This window comes from Simochromis diagramma, unplaced genomic scaffold, assembly GCF_900408965.1.
Source record: "Simochromis diagramma unplaced genomic scaffold, fSimDia1.1 OVJJ01000333.1, whole genome shotgun sequence".
Taxonomy (NCBI): Eukaryota; Metazoa; Chordata; class Actinopteri; order Cichliformes; family Cichlidae; genus Simochromis; species Simochromis diagramma.
This window is the reverse complement of record NW_024386765.1, coordinates 1093960-1116531: the sequence shown is the minus strand read 5'-3', so window position 1 is coordinate 1116531 and position 22572 is coordinate 1093960. Positions and strand designations below refer to the sequence as shown.

At 41.3% G+C, this 22572-nt stretch overlaps 2 protein-coding genes across 2 annotated transcripts; one reads left to right on the top strand and one right to left on the bottom strand.

Annotated features, from left to right (window-relative positions):
- Positions 1-509: 509 nt before the first annotated feature.
- exosc6 (exosome component 6) lies at positions 510-2130 on the bottom strand. The gene is made up of 2 exons (XM_040034926.1): positions 1784-2130; positions 510-1181 (listed from the first exon to the last, which is right to left on the bottom strand). Exons 1-2 carry the CDS (start codon positions 2059-2061, stop codon positions 635-637), a joined length of 825 nt encoding a protein of 274 aa, XP_039890860.1. The 5' UTR covers positions 2062-2130; the 3' UTR covers positions 510-634.
- A 438-nt stretch (positions 2131-2568) lies between these two features.
- aars1 (alanyl-tRNA synthetase 1) lies at positions 2569-22505 on the top strand. The gene is made up of 20 exons (XM_040034916.1): positions 2569-2698; positions 4424-4579; positions 4759-4947; positions 5568-5713; positions 9748-9939; positions 11351-11495; positions 11771-11916; positions 12047-12155; positions 13801-13951; positions 14674-14798; positions 16251-16395; positions 16491-16669; positions 17391-17504; positions 17635-17841; positions 17945-18129; positions 19788-19896; positions 20362-20475; positions 20577-20783; positions 21194-21307; positions 21402-22505. The coding sequence occupies exons 2-20, from the start codon at positions 4436-4438 to the stop codon at positions 21579-21581; spliced, it is 2901 nt and encodes a 966-aa protein (XP_039890850.1). The 5' UTR covers positions 2569-2698; positions 4424-4435; the 3' UTR covers positions 21582-22505.
- Positions 22506-22572: the final 67 nt, after the last annotated feature.

Sequence of the window (22572 nt, the reverse complement as noted above, 5' to 3'; positions counted from 1 at the left end):
CATATCTGTGTCACCAACGTAACTTTCTTTCTTACATTTTAAGCCAGCAACATGTGACAACTTCTGCATGTAGAAGGCAGAGATAGGTCTCTATGATGCCCTGCAATAACTAAGCTCTTTTTGGCAAACGCTCTCTTGGTGCCAAAAAAATAACACAAAGTTTGGTACTCGGGATTGTGGCCCTGGGTATGACCCGTGGACATGATTTAGGATTCATCAATGAAAACCAAAATAAAAGAGGGTTGTATAATTGTGTAATTAATGGTTGTGTAATTCTGTTTGTGACAGAAGGTGTTGACAAACTTTTTGTGACCAAATCCATCTGTAATTATATTGCATATATTGCTTTTATGAGGCTATTTGCACTGCCAGAGTGCACCTACTAAAAATATACCAGTTGAACAATTTCTCTCCAGTGTTGTGGGAAGCATTTAGTTTCAAATCCTGGGAAGAATATACATTAAATATAGTCCATTAAATAATTTAATGAGGAAATGCAAAGAGGCGAATCTCAGTTCATTTTTTCTTTTAATATATAAACTAATACCACACATGGAAAAATAGATCAAGTTCTTTAGTAACGATTGGAAATGATCTACAGGAAAGACTATAAACGGAGGAGTTCGTGGTTCACTCAGCTCTCTGATTGTGATGGCGCAGCTTTGCGCACAGCCTTTGTCAGGGCATGCTGGATAACTGGGTACAGTTTATAGCATCCCTCAATGCAGGTCCTCACTCCAGCGGTTAGAGTCTCTTCAGTCATTTCTCCATCAGACTGTAGTCCAGAAATCTGGTTCAGGCTTGGGAGGAATGCGACAGTCAGACCACCCTGGTTCTCACAGCTTACCGAGTTGCAGCCGTTTTCCTCCATGTAGGAGGGGTCAACCACATAGGAGGTGCCATCCTGGCGCATGGAGCAACCGAGGACCAGATCATACATTTCGATCCCCGCATCTGCAAGCGCAAGAGAGGCGCATGTGACGGCATGGGCCAGAACTGAACCGCTGTTCTCAAGAACCATCACGTTGACCTCGATCTGAGAGCGAGGGTATTTGTGGAGACATATGGCAGGCTGCAGGCTCTCATGTAACATCAGGGAAAAGTCCTTGTCCTGACTCCCCTGAATCCAGGAGCCCCTCTCCGGGCAGGAAAATGGAGCAAAGCGCATGTCGGTAGTCAATCTGGACACAGAGAAAAACAGTTGTGGTTGAGTCTTTTTTTTTTCTTTTTCTTTTTTTAAAACTGTCACAGATATCAGTGTCCACTTCAAACTGAATGCTTTATTGGTATACCCACATAAGCTCAGTTTTCAAACTAACTATGGTACTAAATAATAGTTCACAGTGAGAAGTAATACAAAAACTCTTTTCAAACACAAGGAGTTGCCTCTTTGTGCACATTTATGACTTATGGATATGTCAAAAAGCGTTTTAATCCCCTTAAAAAAAAAAAAAAACACCCAACAACAACAAAAAAGTGCTGCATTTGGATTAAGTCAATAATATCTCCTGCAATTGTTTTGGGCAATAGTTAAAATTCTGTTGCATTTCAATTGTTTATGTGGTTTATTAAAGTTTAGACTAGTTTTCACGCATGTGTAGTGCAGAACAGTGGGGGAAATAACAAAAAAAAAAAATCCAAAAATTCTGCTATCCATGTAAGACACAGCAGGCTGTATTTTTATTATGACTTCACAGTTTAATCAGCAGAAAACTATTTCTTTGTTTGTTGTGTTGTTAGAACAGTCAATATGCTTAAAGATTTAAACAAACAAACTCCATACCTTCCACATTTCATATTCGTCTCATCCTTCCGGTCTGTTTCTCTGGGGCCGTAAACGCAGCACATCAGCTTGGTGTTTCCAGCCTCCAAGTACGCGGAGCCTTTAGCTTGGCTCACCAGGCCACAGCGGACGAAAACGGGCCGCACGTCGACCTGATCCCGTCGCCGACCGTCCGCTCTGGGCCCCTTCGAGGGCAGAACCGCCGCCGGATCGCACGAAAAGAGAGACGGGCTCTGAGACACTTCTGGACCACGAACACGTTTGGTGTCAGTCGGCATGTTGAAGTAAATGAACCAAGCAACCGGTCCCGCACGAAATCTCTTCCCCTAGAAACATAGCATGCTGGAGAAATTCTTCCGCTAATATACGCACACTGAAGGATATTACATCAGAAATGCGAACTATCGAGTACGTACGGATGCAGCAATATTTCATCATTATTACTAGTCAGTTCGTATGCCATAAAATAACAGTCACAAAAAAGTGATACATGTTATTAATCAAGGACAGAATAAAATCATTTCTTAAAAAAAAAAAAAAGTAAATAGATAAATAACAACATTAGTTAAAAAGGTTAGAGTATTTAAAACAAAAGCTGGCATACATTGGGCTTGCGGACTTTTCTCACATTTCTCTACATCAACTAACATATTTAAAAACGACAACAAAAATCTGAGCTGACACCGTTTAAGTTGCATCAGCCAAAGCACAGAGGTTTGTGTCGCTGCCGTGGCGGGCTCGGTTAAGAAGGACAGTAGATTTGTCCAATAAGAATCCAGAATTCTTGACTTTTCTGTGTAGCCGGACCAGTTGGAGGCTGACGTAGGCGTGACTGCTGCTTGTGCTTTCCTTCAGTTTGAGCAGCGTGGAGTGAAGGAGAAGTACCTGATTCATTCTGAGGGAATAGCGGCTTCTGTGAGTATTTTCATGTGTTTAAATGTAGTTGAAATAAGTTATCTTTATTGTACTATTCAGCAGAATAGCCTTTCAATTAGAGCAGTGTGCCGAACTGTCTATCTCAGGCTGAGCGCAGGGAGGTAGCTTGAGTTAACTAGCTAACACATTAGCCTGCTAACGTCAGATCAAGCTAGTGCCTCTGCCTACAATAAAAATTATAGTCAGCTGACTAGCTTATATTGAAGACTGTCGGTTTTTGGTAGAACTTTAAGAGGAAATATGTTGTATCACATGACTGTCACGAATTTGTGTGGTCTGGAAGTTTATGTTAGACTTGCGAGATTAAGTTCACTGATTTTGTGCCATGGAGACAGAGAACAGGGCTGTTCCTGTTACTAACCTGAAAGATGGGTCCAATATTTATCATCAACCTGGTCTCCGTCTACCTGTTCTATGATTATAAATGTCCTTATTTTGTCTTGAAAATGGACCATTATTTATTTCTCAAAACCACTGGGCTAATACTTCCCACGTCTCTTCTTTCTCTGCCTGCCCGCGAAATGCTTTGTTGTCAGGACGGGGACATGGACTATTTGTCATCCACTCCTTATTCCCAGAAAGCTGAAAACACCAGCTGAGGTTTGCTTTGGCAGTCAGTTTTCACCATTGGGAATTGAGCTCTGCTGCCTTTTAATTATATATGGTATCACATTTTTAATGAAATATGTGTACTCCAAAAATCCACAAAGTGCTTACAAATCAATTGTAAGTTGCTTTTGTTTCCATTCTTACCTAAAATTGCATCTGACTTCATATTTAAGATCGCAGCATTGTGTGCCTCACCTGTCTCACTGGATTCCTGAGCTGCTGTTGTTTATGAGGAGAGCGTCAGGCCAATTAGCTGCAGCTAGGTTAACATCCACACCCTACAAACAGACTTAACTTTAAGCTTTTGGTGTGGAGTGGTAAAATCAAAACATGCACAATTACTATAATGACCGATAAACAATTTCATAATGTTTTGATACTTTATGGACAAAAACATGTATTTTCGGACCAACACTGGACAGTTCTTTAACCAGCCTTTAAAAGCACTGACAAATGTATAATTCTTTTTTTTTAATTAAATGGGATTGCCTTGAATGACATTTTAGTACGTAAAAAGGAGCTACTTCTACAGCTTCCAACAAAGTACAGCACTTGCATATAAAATATGAAAGAAAATTGTTGCTTCTTACGGTGAAAACAACAAGGTGGTTTGCACAACCCCTTATGCACCAGCCTTGCCAGAGCTCTTGCTAGTTGCGCAGTCATGACAGGAAGAGAAACCCATGGGAAATTGCTGATGCTGTTAATTGATGGTAAGCCAGTGTTTTAAACAGCTGGTTAAAAAGCTTTACCCAAGATGTGACACACACTCACACCTCTTCTGTACTTGCTAAATTAGTATTTGGGCACGAGCACTGAGAGTGTACCCTTAAGGGGACTACTGCCTGAAAGGGAAGAGCAGGCCTTAATTGTGTTCTAATAACTCAGTAGTAAAGTTGCTGTTACTCAGACCAAATAATCACCTCTCTAAATGGGACCAGTTTCTGTGAGTTAAATTATTCGTCTGTCTGTGACCTGGAACAATTTAATTGGACCAAGAATTAACTTAAAAAATCACTGGCTGCATACAAGACCTCTTTAAATGTGCTTGATAGCTAAAGTGTTTCTTTTCTCTGTGTGTAATTTTGTTCACAGAGCTTCTTCAGAATGGACTCCTCCTTGAATGCAGCTCAAATTCGCCAGAAGTTCATTGACTTTTTCTGTCGCTATGAGCACCCGTACGTTCACTCTTCATCCACCATCCCCCTGGATGACCCCACGCTGCTTTTTGCCAATGCCGGCATGAACCAGGTACACACAATGTCTTTCCCAACACTGCCTCCTACACCATGGCTCTTCTTTATGTTCCCACTGATTCACAACTTTTAGAATAAGCTCGGAAATCAGATCTAGCAAACTTTCTTGAAAAAAAAAAACCAAACATTTTTTTTCTCAAGATTTTTCTTTTTTTTGCACCTCATTTTCTTTAGTTCAAGCCCATCTTTCTCAACACTATTGATCCATCACATCCCATGGCCAGGCTGCGTCGTGCTGCCAACACCCAGAAGTGTATTCGTGCAGGAGGCAAACACAATGATCTGGACGATGTGGGTAAAGATGTCTACCACCACACCTTCTTTGAGATGCTGGGCTCCTGGTCCTTTGGGGACTACTTTAAGGTATTACATTTTCTCATCCTTCACATCAGTTTCACTTTTTTGTTACTTGTATTTTTAGTCCCACAGATTTAAATCCTGTTTGTTGAACAGTGCTCGAGTACACACACACATATTGCTGTAGGACCTTTCACCATTTATAAATTTCTCCTCTGCAAACATTTTGTTTGCCAAGTACTTTGTGATAAATGTATAACTAGGCAATATAATCTGCTCCCTCTCAAGTGACTCTACCAACTTCTTTGCCTTGGACAGCAGCTAGCAGTAGCTGTTCAGCTCTGTAGCATTGGTGAGCTCATTGTAAAGGCACAGGAAAAAGGCACTTTCAAAATAAGAGTGAGGGGATTGTCCACTAGTAAAAACATACATAGTGTCATTATCTTAGGTAAGTAGAGAAAAGGAGATAATTCTAATACAAAAATGCTTGAACATATGAGCCTGGGGCTCATCTAATTCTTTTTATATTTTCGGTTGAAGTGTTGATCTATGTGAGAATCTTGCTGTTCTCTCCTTTTTGTCAGTGTTGCTTGTTATATTACAATGACATATTCATTATCATTATTAATGGATAAGACATTGCCTAAACAGCTCTAAATTGTTATTGCATCATTTTTGCTCTCCAGGAATTGGCCTGTAAGATGGCCTTGGAGCTGCTGACTCAGGAGTTTGGTATTGCTTTAGAGCGCCTGTATGTCACCTACTTTGGAGGTAATGAGGATGCAGGCCTGGAGCCCGACCTGGAGTGCAAACAGATCTGGATGGACTTGGGGTGAGTGACCCTTGGGAGCATTGACTGTATGTAAAAATAGATAAAGCTTGTGATGCAAAAAGTGAAACGAGTTTGCAGGTTTAAGGCACTTCCAATCTTTTTAATGGCAAGAAAGAGGCAGCGACATTTCTGTACAATCAAAATGAGCTATAATCTGCTATATGTGTGTGTGTGTGTGTGTGTGTGTGTGTGTGTGTGTATGTATGTATGTGTGTGTATTAATATGTTATAAAGAATATTTATGTATATATTTAATATATCGTTATTGGTTCGGCCTGTATACAATACAACATTTGTAATTTATTTTATCAACTTTCCTTCTGACGATGCTGTCTGTGTTGAGCGCTCAGTGAATCTGCGTTCGACTACTCCGCCTAGGCTGCACTGTCGAGCGCAGATCCACTGAGCGCTCAACACAGACAGCATAGTCAGAAGGAAGAGCGCAGGGCAAGCTAGCAAGACAGAAGTTAAGCTCTCCTTGCAACATAGACCTCACCCACCCTCATTCAGATCTGGCGTTTGGAATTATTTTGGTTTTCATGTGACGTATGACCCTGAAGGTAAGCGAGTCATGGACTAAAGTAAAACAGTATGTTGGATGTGCCATGTAATGCTCAATTACATGGGTGTGAACTAGTGTGTTAGCGCAGTTAGCTCGTTAACGTGTTGGCCGTCTAGCCCCATGCACGGGGCGATCGGCGGTAGCTCGTTAACGGAGATTTGCCGTGTTGTGGCGTTAACGTCATTTCAACGAGATTAACCTGAAAGCACTAGTGGGAACACAACGAATATGACTGCACATTTACGCCGACATCATCCTAGTGCAAAGACAAGCGAAGCTGTACTTTTGAGTTAAAATATATATTTATAATTTTAATAAATGACAAATTAAAAAGGCATGAACATTTTATTTTGTATCGAAAAAATATCGAACCGTGACACCAAAGTATCGAACCGAACCGAACCGTGAATTTTGTGTATCGTTGCACCCCAATATATTGGGGTATACAAAAAAAATGTTCATGCCTTTTTAATTTGTCATTTATTAAATTTTCACGGCACATTCCGCACCACATCTCTGTGCGTTCATCATTTGTTTGAAGCCAGCTCACCTCCTGCAACTACTTTTCCGAGAATACGTGCTTCTTTTGTGGTTCGGACTCCTTCTGACATTTCTTTGGAGGTGGAGGAACATCACAGTAATTGCTTAAAGGAGCTTCTTCGACATCTTTAAGAGTTCTAAACAAATGTCTGTCCTCCTCCTGAAAATCTTATGTACGCAAACACGCTTTGTAACTTCTTATCTTGTGCGCGTTTTTTATTTTGACAGCGAATGCGCACCTGCGGACCACTTATGTGCAGCCCTGGTTTATTTCGCTTGTTCATATGCAGCCACAGAAATTCTTTTGTCCATGAAAACCATAAAGCTGCACTTTCTTTTTGCCTTATAGTATGATTTGTCATAACTTCTCCGTTTTTGTGGTAAGCTTTTCTTGGCTGTCACTTCTTTCACCCTGACCTGTCTATTTGGCCCCTCAGCAAACTAAAATATATATCCTGTACTTTTACACACGCACTCACATAACGGTCAGCGATTCTCTGCGCGATCAACCTCTCACATGTTTAAGCTTGCTGCGGGAGATTTCACTTGTCATGTTTGCATAGTAAGCTAACGATGATAAGCAGATGTCAGAGAATTGGTGCGCAAATTATAATCACTACCAATCAGTGCTGTCGCTCTCTATACACAGTTCGCGCGATTGCAAAGTTGAAAGCAAAAAACAAGCGCAAATTAACGCCGATATGTCACTATGACAGTTGGCTCACGATGCAATGACTAATACAGCTAATCGAAAGAATGCAAAAGCATTGACATATATTTTCCTTCCTACAATAGCCCGACGGGCAGGGAAGAGATAGATTTTGGTAGCCCGACTGGAAAAATCACTAGCCCCAGGACGTCGGGCTAGCGATTTTGCGAGCCCTGTATCTGATTGAGGAATAGGGATGGGCATCGTTTAGGTTTTATCCGATACCGGTGCCAAACCGGTACTTTTGAAACGGTGCCGGTGCTTAAACGGTGCTTAAAGAATGGAGAACACAAAATTGGTCCAAAAACCTCTCATGTTCAGCTGTTTTTTTTTTTTTTGTTTGTTTGTTTTTTTGTTTTTTTTGTAAAAAGATAACAATGTTAGCCTTTTCTGCAGCTATGGGGCATATATGGTATCACTCTTGGCTGGAAGCAGTGCTTAAACAATGGAAAAAAACACAAACTTTGTCCAAAAACTTCTCATGTTTAACTGTTTTCCACTTTTTCTTTGGTCATTTTAGCCTTTTTGGCCAGGGTGAAGGGAGTATCTGCCATCAAACAAGAAGACAGCCGCATGTAGCTATGATGGTGTTTGCTAGTTCACCTTACTGCATTAATGTAATAACGTAGTTAGCCTACTCAATGTAAGTTACACATGAACAACATTAAGCTACTCACGCAGAGAAGAACGGCTGCTGCTGCCATCATCATCCGTCATCATTTCTGCTGCACTGGCGGGGCTAGGGGCCAGGACTCTCCTCTTCGGGTTCTCGGGGGATGTTGCAAACTCCGGGTCTGATAACAGGCACCACACCCGCAGTAGATGTGCACGATGTGAGGTCTCGCAGCAAGCTATCAAATACGGCGCATTTCTCGGCTTTTAAAAAAAACGCTATGCGTCGCCAGGTGTTTCATCGGATTTGAGGTGTTACCTCCTTTGCACAGTATCTCAGTATCAGCTTAAAACACTTGTTGCAGGCTGCTGAGTTTGCATATTTTGCTGTGAAGTACAGCCAGACTTTGACCGCTTCGCCTTGGGCATTTTTAATCTGTAGCTCTGCTCTAAAAGAACGTACGTACCTGGACCCGCCTACTATCCTCGGAAACGTAAAATGATTGGCTAGAATCTAAAGTGTATCACAGCTCAGGAATAAAGCACCGAAATGTGCGCTGCTTTTCGGTCTGGTTACTACAGTTTATGTCAGAACCGGTACCCATCCCTATTGAGGAATCACTCATCTTTGGAAAAGAGAGTTTATTACAGAGAAATGTCTCTTTCCAAAATAAAAGCTATACTATGCGCTTCTTCTGGGCTATATTCTCAGCAGCATATTAAACATATCAGGTCCCCATAAGGAGAATCATGTGCTAATGGCTGTCTAAATGACTCGGGTAAAGTTTGTAGCATGCGTGCTTGTTGTTTTTGTCTGCTTCGCTTGTCTTTGCACTAGGATGATGTCGGCATAAATGTGCAGTCATATTCGTTGTGTTCCCACTAGTGCTGTCAGCGTAAATCTCGTTGAAATGACCTTAACGCCACAACACGGCAAATCTCCGTTAACGAGCTACCACGGATCGCCCCGTGCATGGGGCTGGACGGCCAACACGTTAACGAGCTAACTGCGCTAACACACTAGCTCCCACCCATGTAATTGAGCATTGCGTGGCACATCCAACATACTGTTTTACTTTAGTCCATGACGCTCAACACAGACAGCATCGTCAGAAGGAAAGTTGATAAAATAAATTACAAATTTTGTATTGTTCATACATATGCGTACCGAACCGAAAGCACTGTATCGAACGGTTCAATATCGATACGAGTATCATTGCACCCCTAATACATACATACATACATGCATACACCCAGCTGGAAACACTTCACGCAAGTCGAGCTGCCCGAGATTCACAGAAAATGTTAAATTTTTGTGATTTATATCGTTATCGGGATGATAGATGTCTTATATCGGGATATGAGATTTTGGTCATATCGCACAGCCCTAATACTACACCTTAAAATAAAAAAACAGTAGTTCAAAAGTATGCATTACAATCCTGGTGATCTCCCTTTGGTCAAATTCCAAAACCTCATCAGAGGACAGAATTTTGTATGTAGGAAAAACATTTTTGCATGATGTGAATGTTAAATTAATGATGAAAGTCTTTCTCAACTTAAGGGAGTTGATTCAACTTCTGCCTCTCTCTGTTTCTTTGTTTGGTTTAGCGTGGATGAGGCTCGCATCCTGCCGGGCAGTATGAAGGATAACTTCTGGGAGATGGGAGACACCGGCCCCTGTGGCCCTTGCAGTGAGATCCACTATGACCGCATTGGAGGGCGAGACGCCTCTCACTTGGTGAACATGGATGATCCCGATGTGTTGGAGATCTGGAACCTGGTGTTTATCCAGTTCAACAGGTAACACACACACACACACACACACACACAGTGAAAAATGATCTTACTAAGAGGACTTTATGAATCGATGATTGCATCCATGAAGCAAAATAATTTATTGAAGGAATAATGCTTTTGCATTAAATTCACACATTTTTTTTAACACACCATCACATGCTGTGTTAAAAGAGTAATTTATTCTCATGCCTTATGAGGCAGTGTAAAATCGTCTTGGTTCATTGCATTCGTTTACACCTTGTGGTGTTTTGAAAATGACTTCCAGGATTAGTCCTGTCAAGGCTGCTGGGCTATACTAATCCATAGTGTTGCTTTGTCCTCAGTTCCAGCAGGGCTCGGGTTTGCTTTCACATCCATAGTTGTGCTCGTTTGGTGTGAGCTAAAGAAAAAAATGATATGTTGTTAAGTTCTTTTTCTAGTCTGTGTTCACAAAACTTAAGCACCCAGCCTTTTGAACTTGCACTCAACATCGATCCAGTAGTGAAATTAGATTCTGTTGCAACAATGTAATGTTTGTTATGCGTTTATGTCTTCTGCTGTCTATAAAAGCTCATTGGGGGGGGGGGTATTTAGAAATACTGATAACAGGTATAAGCAGAATGAAATGCGCTGGAGGAACTGCTGGAATACAGGGACCTGTAAAAGCTCGGTGCACCTTATATTAACTTACTATATTTCCATGTTCTGAACAAACAGGGAAAGACTGTATTCACATGTACATGTGGTGTGTAGGCATTTTCATTCTGTAATTAGAAAACAAAACAATGCTTTTCTGATGTTTTGTAGTATTTCCCACCATATTTGAACCAAACAACAGTGAAAAGTTATCACTGACAGCAATTATCAACACAACAGCAGCCGTGTGCTTAAATGGGTTTCAGATTCACCTGAGCCTTGTTACTTGTTCAGCAGGTGACAAAAATAAACTAAAATGAACCTTTGTGGCAGCAGCACACCCTTACATGAATCTATACAAGGAACATGGGCTGGAATTTGGACACACCTCTATCTGTTTTGGACAGAATGTTCAAGCTAGTAAATCAGATGCACACTCCCACTCTCCACACCACTTAAAACTAAATCTTTTGTTTACGCATTCCAAGAAATTTACTGTCGAGGATTTTTTAAATTTATTTATTTTTTCTTATAAAAGTAATTCTCACCAGTGGGCCTATTTTTATGGAAGAGTGTAAATTAAATACAGGGTAGCAGTAGTCTTTTTTTTCTTTTTTCTTTTTTCATAAACTGCAAACTACAATGGTAAATAAGAAGATCAATAGTTGCATATAAATTACATATACATGTATGTTTTAAGAATAACATGTGTGCACCTCTATAACAAAACAGCACTGCCAAGAGGTCTTAAATCTTTTTACTGATCAGTGAATCTGTGTTTTTTAACTGTTGTTTCCAGAGAGTCAGAGACGGAGCTGAAGCCGCTGCCTAAGAAGAGCATTGACACAGGGATGGGTCTGGAGCGCCTTGTGTCTGTACTGCAGAACAAGATGTCCAACTATGACACTGACCTTTTCATACCGTACTTTGAAGCTATTCAGAAGGTACAGAAGTGTCAAGGATTTGTGCGAAAGAGAGAGAAGATCTATCCTTTACTTGACAGTTCAATGAAAGAGAAATTATGATTAGATTGGGCAAGATCCAGTAAATAGTAATAGCTACTGAATCAAAATATCAAAACTTATTCCTATAAATTAATCTGGTAGTATCAATCCACACAAAGTTGCCTTAACAGCAACATTTATCAACGTGTTTATTTACATTAGAGGAAGACGTTTGGGACCCACATATCTAACATTAAGAATATGATCTATTTCAGGGTACGGGTGCTCGACCTTACACGGGAAAAGTAGGTGCTGAGGACGCTGATGGTATCGACATGGCTTACCGTGTGCTTGCTGACCACGCCCGCACCATCACCATCGCCTTATCAGATGGCGGTCGGCCTGACAACACAGGAAGAGGGTAAGACATTGTTAATTGTTTAAATACTCAACAGACTTAACAGTAAGTAACATGATTGCTGCAAATGAAAAGTTTTGTGGAGCCTTTTTTACACATCATTAAAATATTTTGTTGTTTCCACCATGTTTAGCTACGTGTTAAGGAGGATCCTGCGCCGTGCGGTCAGATATTCTCATGAGAAGCTGGGCGCTCAGAGAGGCTTCTTTGCCTCTCTCGTGGATGTAGTGGTCAATTCCCTGGTGAGATTTTCTTTCCTTTGTAGTCCACATAGGCATTACAGACACACAACTTGCTGTTGTTTGGGTTATTGTCATGAGGGTTACGTTAATTTTTAGCTGTTTTATTCTCTGATCTTGTAGTGTGACTGGGTTAATGTTGAAGACAGTTTTCCTCTTGCTTTTTTAAAAAGCATTTCCTACTTTAGAAGCCAAAAAAACATTTGTTCTGTTCTACCAAAACTAGTTTAATTCCATTTTTCTTTTAATGCTTAATTGCATTTACTGGATGACAGCAGTGAATAGAATTCACTGCAGGAAGCATCCTTATTATTAATATTAGATTTCACATGAGATTTTGTTTTATATATTCTTAATTGTGAGGTGTGTATTTTGTATTTTTCAGTGTTGTGAATAGGGATGGGTATTGATAAGATTTTCACGATTCGGATTCCATTTTCGATTCTGTTTAACGATTCGATTCTTTATCGATTCTCTTATCGATTCTTTTTAAAAAAGGAGAACACTAAGTTCGATTAGCTTAGAACTTTGTTTTATATCTTCTCTTTGAACAAGGTAGAAATTTAGGAGTAACATGGCCTTACAAACCCAACAGTGAGCTCTTAAGAGATCCACAGCCTACGGCTCTTCAATGGGGTGTCACAGGGTCCCCAGGAAAAAAAATTGTAAATGTAAAATAATAAAATAAATATTCTTCTGTAGCAATAACAAAGTATAACATAAATTATTCTGTAGCAATTACACAAGAATATCCAGTAATGTCCCTGCCTACAATTAAACACATTCACTTGCCGAAAATTGGGGGCATCTGCTGTGGCAAATGGGTTCAAGCCTTTTACCACAAACTTAAGTCACTGCTCGGTGACATTCGTCTATCCTAGCCTGAAAGGAGACGCTACCGGTAGACTGCAGCGAGAACTGCCAGCATCTGAGGCAGCCAGACTCTGTCTGTCTCTCTCTCTCATCATGGTCACCTAAATGCACAGTAATGGCAGGTTTTGTAATAAGGCAGAACGCGCTAACATAATATGCACTGGTAGTTGATTATTTACCTGCCGCATTAACGGGAGAGGACATGCAAACGTTACCGCTGCTGCTGGGTTGAGATTCACGAGTCCGGAGCGGAATTAAAAACATGACATTCATTTAAGGTTATCACGTGTTTTGTGAGCAAATGCTTTTGCATATTCGTAGTGTTTCCTCCCTTAAATGAAATATCCACTTTGCAAGTATTGCAAGTTGCCCTGTTGTCATCCGTTCTCGTAAAGTATAACCAAACTTTTGAGCGTTTGAGCCGCTTAGGCGCCGTGTTTCCTGCCAGGTAAATGACGCTCCGCAACGTGGTGACGTCATTCGGGGCGACTGGAATCGATAAAGGAATCGTTTGCAAAAATGGCAAACAATTCCAAGGAATTGAAACAGTGGGAACCGGTTCTCAACAAGAACCGGTTTTCGATACCCATCCCTAGTTGTGAAAAAACATGACTGTTTCAAAAAATCTTGGTGTTTAGTATTAGTTAATATATAACACTTAATAAACTCTAAATGATGTGTCTTTTTTTTTTTTTACTCCTCCTTTTCCGTTTCTTTCTTTCTTCCCCCCTCTCTGTCTACATCTCCATCTGTCTACTTTGACTGCATTTTCCAGGGTGAAGCATTCCCAGAGTTGAAGAAAGACCCAGAAATGGTGAAGGACATTATTAACGAGGAAGAGGCGCAGTTCCTAAAAACCCTCAGCAGAGGGCGCCGTATCCTGGATAGGAAGATAATGAGTCTGGCTGACACAAAGACAATCCCAGGTGAGAGTGCGGTGTTTAGTGTAATGTGTGTAACTTTCTTTTAAGAAGTTCACTGCTCTCTTTTTGTTACATCCTCCCTGAATTATCCTCGTCATTTTATCCTTTCTTCACCTTTCATCTGTCTTCACCACCCACATGACTTCTTCTTTTCTTGGCTCATTTTTCTGTCATTTCTTCCCTCCTTCAGTTGCTTTGTTTTCCCGCTTTTAATCCCATCAGAATTTGTTGGCATTATGGTTCAGTCTCTTCCTTCATCTTTTTGTCTGATTGTCATGCTCAATGCCTCAGAGCTTCTCAGATCAGTACAAAAATACTCACTAAAGGGAAGGAATTAGAGTTTGAAAAGCTAAAAATTCATCAGTTGATGTTTCACACTATAAATTCAAGCGACATAAAAATTGATGCACATTCAGCTTTGCTTATAAACGTAACCCTCCAGGGTTGTTAGTGTACACTGTAATGGACTTTTTCAAAAGTTGTATACCTCAGGCAAACTAATATTTCTTCATTGTCACAAAGTGTGTCCGAATCATTACTGCACCCTGCAAACATAAGCTGCTACAAAGCAGTTTATTTGTGCTTTTCATGCTTTTACTTATCCAAACAATGCCTCCAGTCCATCAATATTTTTTTTATTGTCTGACTCAAGAACATAAGTGTTTAAGCAGTGTTGTTTCAGACACTTACACTTCTGTCTTTTCTCCCTCTCTCCATGCACACAGGTGACACAGCATGGTTGCTGTATGACACATACGGTTTCCCTCTGGACCTCACCTCCCTTATTGCTGAGGAGAAAGGCATGGAGGTTGACCTGGCTGGCTTCGAGGAGGAGAAGAAGGCAGCACAGGTGAGCAGATGATTGTTTGAAAATGGCCTTGACCGTCCTGACTCTACTGAGTCTCGCTAACTACTCTACTGTGCCACTCCTGTGGGTGCACTGTTTTGCTTTGTGTCAGCATTCTCCAGTACTGCACTGTAAGTCAGAATCAGGAGTCATGCACCTGCTGTTTAAATAAGCCTACATTTACTTTACAGCCCTGTGTGAATCCCTTGTTGTTTGATTAAGCCAAAAGATTGATTTGCTTTCCGTAAAACTGCAACCTCTGATTTCTATCCCACACATTTCATCGATTTTGTACGAGTCTCATACCAATACTGCAGTTCTCCTCATTCCCACTTGGGGGAGTTTGACACAGAACACAATCACTGTACAATATCTCCTTAACCTTATATAGAGTTACCAGTTTATTAGATACACATGTGAAGCCTCAAACCAGTTTTTCTCAGCGTTTTAAAAAAAATAGTATCACATAAGTACTTATTTATTATTCAAGTGTGTCTTGAAGAAGGAGAACAAATTTAGTAACATTGCAAACTTCAAATGTTCTCAGTGGTCTTTAACATGTGAGACTTACATTATCCAGAAAATATCTCATTACATTGCAATATAAAGTGCCTTGAGGCAACTGTTGTTGTGAATTGGTGCTAAATAAATAAAACCGAATTGAATAAATATACAGAAAAAGAAACTTGCAAAATATCTCATAAGTGGGATTTCTACACTTCTGGGTTTCTACAACTATACTGCATTGTCCTCTCTTTCCCCCAGATTTTGCTTCGTCATGGCTGTAATTTCTTCTCCCTTTATTCTTTTCCCCTCCTCTTACTGAGCTGCATCCATTCTGCACTAAAGCACGACATGTTTTACAAATCCAATTGTTCATTTAACTGTTATGTGCTTAAGCAATGGATACAGTCTGAGCCAGTTTACCTGAAATTTGTCTTGTGGCTGTCCCCTCACTTGTTGCTGTTTCCTTTTGTTTTTCTGAGTTGATTAACATTTATGTTGGCTAGAAATCGACATATGCATCTTTGAAACCTGTCTGTAAGAAAGTGAGAGAGCTTATAATCTTGTAAAGAAAAGGAAAGAGAACTCTCAAAGTGTTGCTTGGGTCTGATTTTGTGCCATCTCTGTAGCACTCCCGCAAAGTCACTCCATCTTCCACACTGATATAAATGTAGAACGCTTAAAATTATTAGATATTGATGTAAATGTACAGGAATTTAACTCATTATATCTGCTACAGTTCTGGGAACTGATTGAATGAATTATGCACAATCTTGCACAGTCATTATTTAACAAATGTCTAATCTTTATTGAATGATTATACCAGGCAAATTGTGATTGTCTTTTGCTATCAGTCATTCTGTAATTATGTAAAATTTTAATTGTAAATGTTTCTGTATTTTGGGGGTTATGACTGAGCATAAGTCTGTTTGTGTTTGTGTGTGTGTGTAGTTGAAGTCCCAGGGTAAGGGCGCGGGAGATGAGGACCACATCATGTTGGACATCTACGCCATCGAAGAGCTGAGAAACAAACAGATACCCGCCACAGATGACTCTCCCAAATACAATTATACCTCAGATGAAAACGGCAACTACCGTAAGTGATGCATAGAAAAGCACTATATATAAAGTCTATATAAAGTCCATTTACCTTTTAAAGTCAACTGATCTGTATCCTATTATTGTACCCAGAGTTCCAGCAAACCTCAGCTACAGTGCTTGCCCTCCGTCACGACCGCGCCTTCTGCGATGAGGTGACCACGGGTCAGGAGTGCGGCGTGGTGCTGGACCAGACGTCCTTCTACGCAGAGCAGGGTGGACAGACATTTGATGAAGGCTACATGCTCAGAGAGGATGACAGTACAGAGGATGTAAGTGCAATAAAAATAAATTGAGGGAAACAACACCTAGGTTCATGTGCTTTTTACACTTCTGTAATGAGCTCTGTTAATCCTGTTTGCGTTGTAAAAAAGAGCTTTGATAGTTTCCCTTCATTAGGGTAATTGTCACAGTTGGAGTTTGTTTTTCCTCCCGAACACATTGCAGGTACAGAGAGAAATCGAGCTTTACCTTTTGTCGACTTTTAACTGGGCGGATGAGAATTGCACAATCTATCTTCAAAGCTAACACATTTGTTCAAATAGCACTTCTGGATCTGATAGCTGCTGGAAATCATGGCCGTGAGCAAACAGCCCATCTGCTTGGCGAAAAAGCCTGCGAAATGAATTATCATAGTTCTTACAGAAGAATGGACAAAAGATAATAAATTGTTCTTGTCTCTCGTCCATAACTGAGAACTTGAATGGCATGCAAACATTCATATCAGTTTTAGCAGAACATCTGTGGGGGAGGGTGGGGGGGATCCATTCAAATGCCAGCACTTCATTTCTTTTGTATGTCTTTATGTATTCTTCTCGTAATTCTCATATTTGCTGAGAATGTGGGAACTTTCTATAAAGAGCTTTAACTTATTAAGTCACCGTGTTCTCCAAAATATTTAATCTCGTAGACACACAAACCATCAGACTGCCTTCAGTTTTTCTTTTTGCCTATGAAAACTTTTGTTTGAATGTACTCTTCTGCTTTTTGCAGCGCATGGAGTTCTCGGTGAAGAATACGCAGGTTCGAGGAGGTTACGTTCTCCATGTGGGTACAGTCTATGGCACACTGAAAGTTGGAGACCGTGTCACCTTACACGTAGATGAGGTGAGAATTGAAACCGGGATATTGACCCTATTTTAAAAAAACAAAAACAAACAAAAGCCAGCTAAGCAAAAGAGATTCTAGGTATGTTGAGCTTTATGTAGAGCTTTATCTATCCACACACACTTTCCAGGCTCGCCGTAGACCCATCATGAGCAACCACACTGCCACACACATCTTGAACTTTGCCCTGCGTGGGGTGCTAGGGGAGGCAGACCAGAGGGGCTCCCTGGTTGCCCCCGATCGCCTGCGCTTTGACTTCACTGCTAAAGGTGCTCTCAGCACGGATGAGATCCACCGGACTGAGGAGATCGCTTGTACCATGATAAAAGATGCTAAGGTCAGTGGATGGAGTGAAATCACCAGCCAGTTTTATGAAGAGAAAAAAATGTTGATCCTCACAGACTTTTATTTAATATTAATATTGGATTTTAACTTTCCAGCCTGTGTACGCAATGGAAGCAACCCTCGCAGAAGCCAAAGCGATTCAGGGTCTGCGCGCTGTATTCGATGAGACATACCCCGACCCGGTCCGTGTCGTGTCTGTTGGCATTCCTGTCCCAGAACTGCTGGCCGACCCCAACAGTGCTGCTGGCTCCCTCACCTCCATCGAGTTTTGTGGTGGAACGTGAGTATGACACTTGTTTTCAGTCTTTGTGCATTTCTGCTCACACTTGAGGGGGAATGCAAATCAACCACATGGCTGTTAACGTTGTTGGGTCAACTCAGCGTGGTTTCCTCTTAACAAAAAGTTTTTATATGTGATGGGTCTAAGGAAGCCCGTTTCCGCCACTAAAAAAAAAGTAACTCTTTCTCGAAATTTTGAATTATTTTCTCAAAATTTCGAGTTAATACGTTTCGAGAAAAGTAACTTGAAATTTCGAGTTAGCGGTGTGGATATGTCAAACACCCTTTAGACTTATGTATTAAAGTGCTTAATTTGAGCCAATTGTTTAAATTCATCAGATTTTTTTCAGTATTATTTTGTTTTTCTTTTATTATTCAACCATTTGGATTTTAAGTCTTACATTTAGGGGCAACTGTGTCAGCAGAGACAGCTGTACCTACTAGGCTTCAGCCTGAGCTGAACTGAAGACTGCGTTTCTGATAATGGATCTATATGAAAAATAATATTGTACAGTTGTACAGTTTGGTGCTGGATCTCAGGTTCTATCGCTAACTATATTATTGATGGGTTTCTTGTCTGTGATTTAAATCAGTTGCAGCCGTTCCCCATGAATAATGGACTCTAATTGTCAGTTTCTCAACAGTTTCTCAAACAGAGAAAATGGCCTTCTGTTAGTGTTTGCCTAAAAACCTCAAACCAGTTTTTCTCAGCTTCACTCCTTTAGCTTGGAGAGCTGCCTCATTCATTATCATGTTGTGATAATGAATGGTGACAATGCCTATTTGTTTAACAGTGTATTTCACAGATGTTAGTGATGTTTGGGAAAATGCACGGGGGGAAAAATGAGCAGAACGACAACATGTGGCAGGATGAAAAATCCAAGCATGCTAACATTTTTCTTAATTTGATATGCTGCATTGATTCAAGTGTGTTTGCCATGCCATTACTGTGTGTGCGCCCTGAGTGGAATCAAGTGTGCAGCGTGAACACATCAGTGTACAAAAGTCCAAATACGCGCATTTGCATTGGGCCGATAGTTTTCAGACCAGCCCAGGGGCGGTGTGTAAAGTGGAAAGCATTAATTGGATTTGTGCATCTTTATGGTGAGACGAGCGTGTCCCTGTGCAGACAGAGGCCTGGAACATTTCGTCAAGCTCAATCCACTGATTAGACTTGCTCCACTGACTCGTACAGTGTCTGCTCCTGGCTGTAAAATTCACCTGAATGCCCAGACATCTCCGCTCTTTCACACGTTGTGTTATAGCCTGGCTTTTTATGCCATTTTGTGCTGCAGGAGCCAATATTCCGAGCTACATTTGATGCAAAGGCTGCGAGGGTCGGTTCAGATTTTAAGCACCGCAAAAGACATTTGCATTAAGCCCATTCTCCATCTTCTTTTTTCTTTTTTTGGTTTTAATTGCACATCCTTCCATCTCAAGCTGCTTCAGGTTTCAGTAAACTGTTGGTGTGCTTCTTGATGCTGTCTTTGATGTTGTTTTAATCTGCAGCCACTTCAAAGAGCCTCTCATTCCTGCTGCTGTTGTTTGGTAATGTTTTCCTTTCCCTCTGCTCCTCATCCTTTGCTCCTGCTCGCCCCTCTCCTACTTCTCATCTGCCTCCCGCAGTTGTGTAACGTTTTTGTTTTCTGTTATCCACAGCCATCTGCAGAACTCGGGTCACGCCGCGCCGTTTGTCATCGTCTCAGAGGAGGCCATCGCTAAGGGCATCCGCCGCATCGTTGCAGTGACAGGAACAGAGGCCCAGAAGGTCAGGACACACACACACACACACACACAGCTTACACTTACTGATGTACTGGCTCAAAGCGTTACACTCATGTACTCACTTCCACCCCCACATACAGAGAAGGGTTTAGACAACATTTTAAAGACGGTAGCCCCACAGAGGGGCGGGGGTGTCTTGATGGTGAAATGTTCACACTGGTAACTACAAACACGACTGATTAAAGGAAAATTTGTCCCAGACAAAGCGACATTTAGGTTTCTGTGATGAAACTTGAATGAATTTTGGGGTGAACACTGTAGTAGAAAGAAGAATGTAGCACCCCTTTCTCTTCAGGCCCACAGGACAAATTTACTATTTTTAGACAATTAGTCTTTCATCTTTTCCACCAGTCGTCTTCTCTTCTCATTCTTCCTCCTCGTGTTTCTTTGCCCTTTTTGATCTTTGCCCCTGCCTCACTCTCACTCTGCTGTCTCGCATATCCATCAGGCTCAAAGGAAAGCCGATGCCCTGCGCCAGTCTCTGTCTGCCCTTGGAGACAAGGTGAAGCAGCAGACAAGCCCAAACAAGGACATACAGAAAGAGATTGCTGACATGACTGAGGTAAATGGGATGTTTGGTTTAGAGAGACGTTCTGAGGCAAATAAAAAAATTGTGAAAAAATTGCAAATTGCGCTGTGGTAACATCTCCGTCTCCTCTGCAGTCGATAGGCACCGCAGTAATCTCTCAGTGGCAAAAGGATGAGATGAGGGAAACCCTGAAGGGCCTGAAAAAGACCATGGATGACTTGGACCGCAACTACAAGGCTGACATCCAGAAGAGGGTTCTGGAGAAGACGAAGGAGGTGATTGAAAGCAACCCAAACCAGCCGCTGCTCATCATGGAGATGGAGACTGGAGCCTCAGCAAAGGTGAGAGTCAAGACAGAATATTTTTGGGAAGTGAAGTCTAAAAATCAGTAGCAGAATTCTTATAAATCTCTTTACGTGTTATTCCATAAAAGAACCATGTCCTTGTTGGATATACAGAGCATAAAGAGAGAGCAAATTTATAATCCAATCCCCGAGACTTCGTCAGCATCCTGTACAGAAATAAATTAGGAGTGCAAACAGTATTAAAATTCACTTTATCTCTGCACATTTTCTCAGGCTCACTTAGCTTATCTCACTGTGTTATTGCCACGGGACTAAATCAGCTCTGTGGCCCATTAGTTGTGACCTTGAGACATCAATAGTGCTGATTAGGAGATGTTTTTTTATTCTTCTCTTCCCACTTCCTTTTTCCCCCTCTTTACATCCCTCTTTCCTTCTTTCTCTCTCAGGCTCTGAATGAGTCACTGAAGCTGCTGAAGTCGCAGTCCCCTCAGACAGCTGCGATGCTCTTCACTGTAGACCCAGATGCTGGCAAGATCACCTGTTTGTGTCAAGTCCCACAGGTATCGTTCAGTGACATATGCTAGAAGCCTTGCTCTGAGCATTTTCCATGGATTTAACCCTCCGCTTTCCACCCTCCACCTTTCTTCTCTGCAGGATGTGGCTAACCGTGGCCTGAAGGCCAGCCAATGGGTTCAGGAGCTGTGTCCCCTGCTGGACGGCAAGGGAGGCGGCAAAGACATGTCTGCACAGGCCACGGGCAGGAACACACAGTGCCTGCAGGAGGCGCTCCAGATGGCCAACGAGTTTGCACGGCTCAAACTGGGGGAGAACTAAGAGGCGCGAGGGTGGGGTCTGTGTGGGAGGTGCGGTTACAAACATATCGGGGAGTGAAGTGGAAATTAGTCTGAAATCTTCAAACATCCTGTCTTCGTTTTCCTCTCCTCTTTTAGACTTAGAAAGGCTGGAAAACTAGCAAAACTCAACCACTGATGCTCAGCCAGCAATAAATTACTTTCTGCTTTGCCCTGTTAAAACTCGTCTCTCTGGGAATAACTTGAACACATAAGATCCACTCATAACTGGAGGATGGCAGATGATTTCTACTTTCCTGTTTCCAACTCATTTTTGCATGCAGAGGAAAAGAAAAGGGACATACATTTGATGTAGCCTCCTACAAGTACTGTGCAGCTCAGATAAATTGACAAAAAATTCCCACCTTGGAGCACAAAGTGGGCTTTCGACATACCACCATCCTGCCTCCGTGTTTAGTTTCATCTCACTGTAGTCCTGTTTGTTTAGAAACAAGCCCCCAAGGCACTTTGTCCTTCTTTTGGCTTCCTGTACCACTTGGGCTCAGGAATAACAGTAAAGTTGACCCAGCTTGGACACAGTATAAATAATGTTTATCCTTTATTGGCAGAAAGCAGTTTGGCTCCGTCCATGTGTACGACAAAAGCCTGTGTGCTCTCCTGTGATTAGCTGGACTTGAGTTGTACAGTACATGCAGTAGCTGTATTATAGTCTTCAAATAACAAGCCATTTTCTGACATGTACTAAAATAATGGGTTTAATTTAGTAAATTAAGAATTCACTAACTGTAAAATGATCACGAACATGTCTAGTAACCAATCTTTGCAATTCCATGCTGCTGACATTTAATATTGATTAATTAAATGCAGAAAGTTTTGTTATTGTATCTGCTTCCTGTCACTGAAATGTCACGCTATGGGATGGAATAAATACAGCTGACAAATGCCACATGTCTGTGTCTTTCCTGGTAGATCTGTGATGAACTTTGGGTTATTCATTTCAGATGGACTGTTGT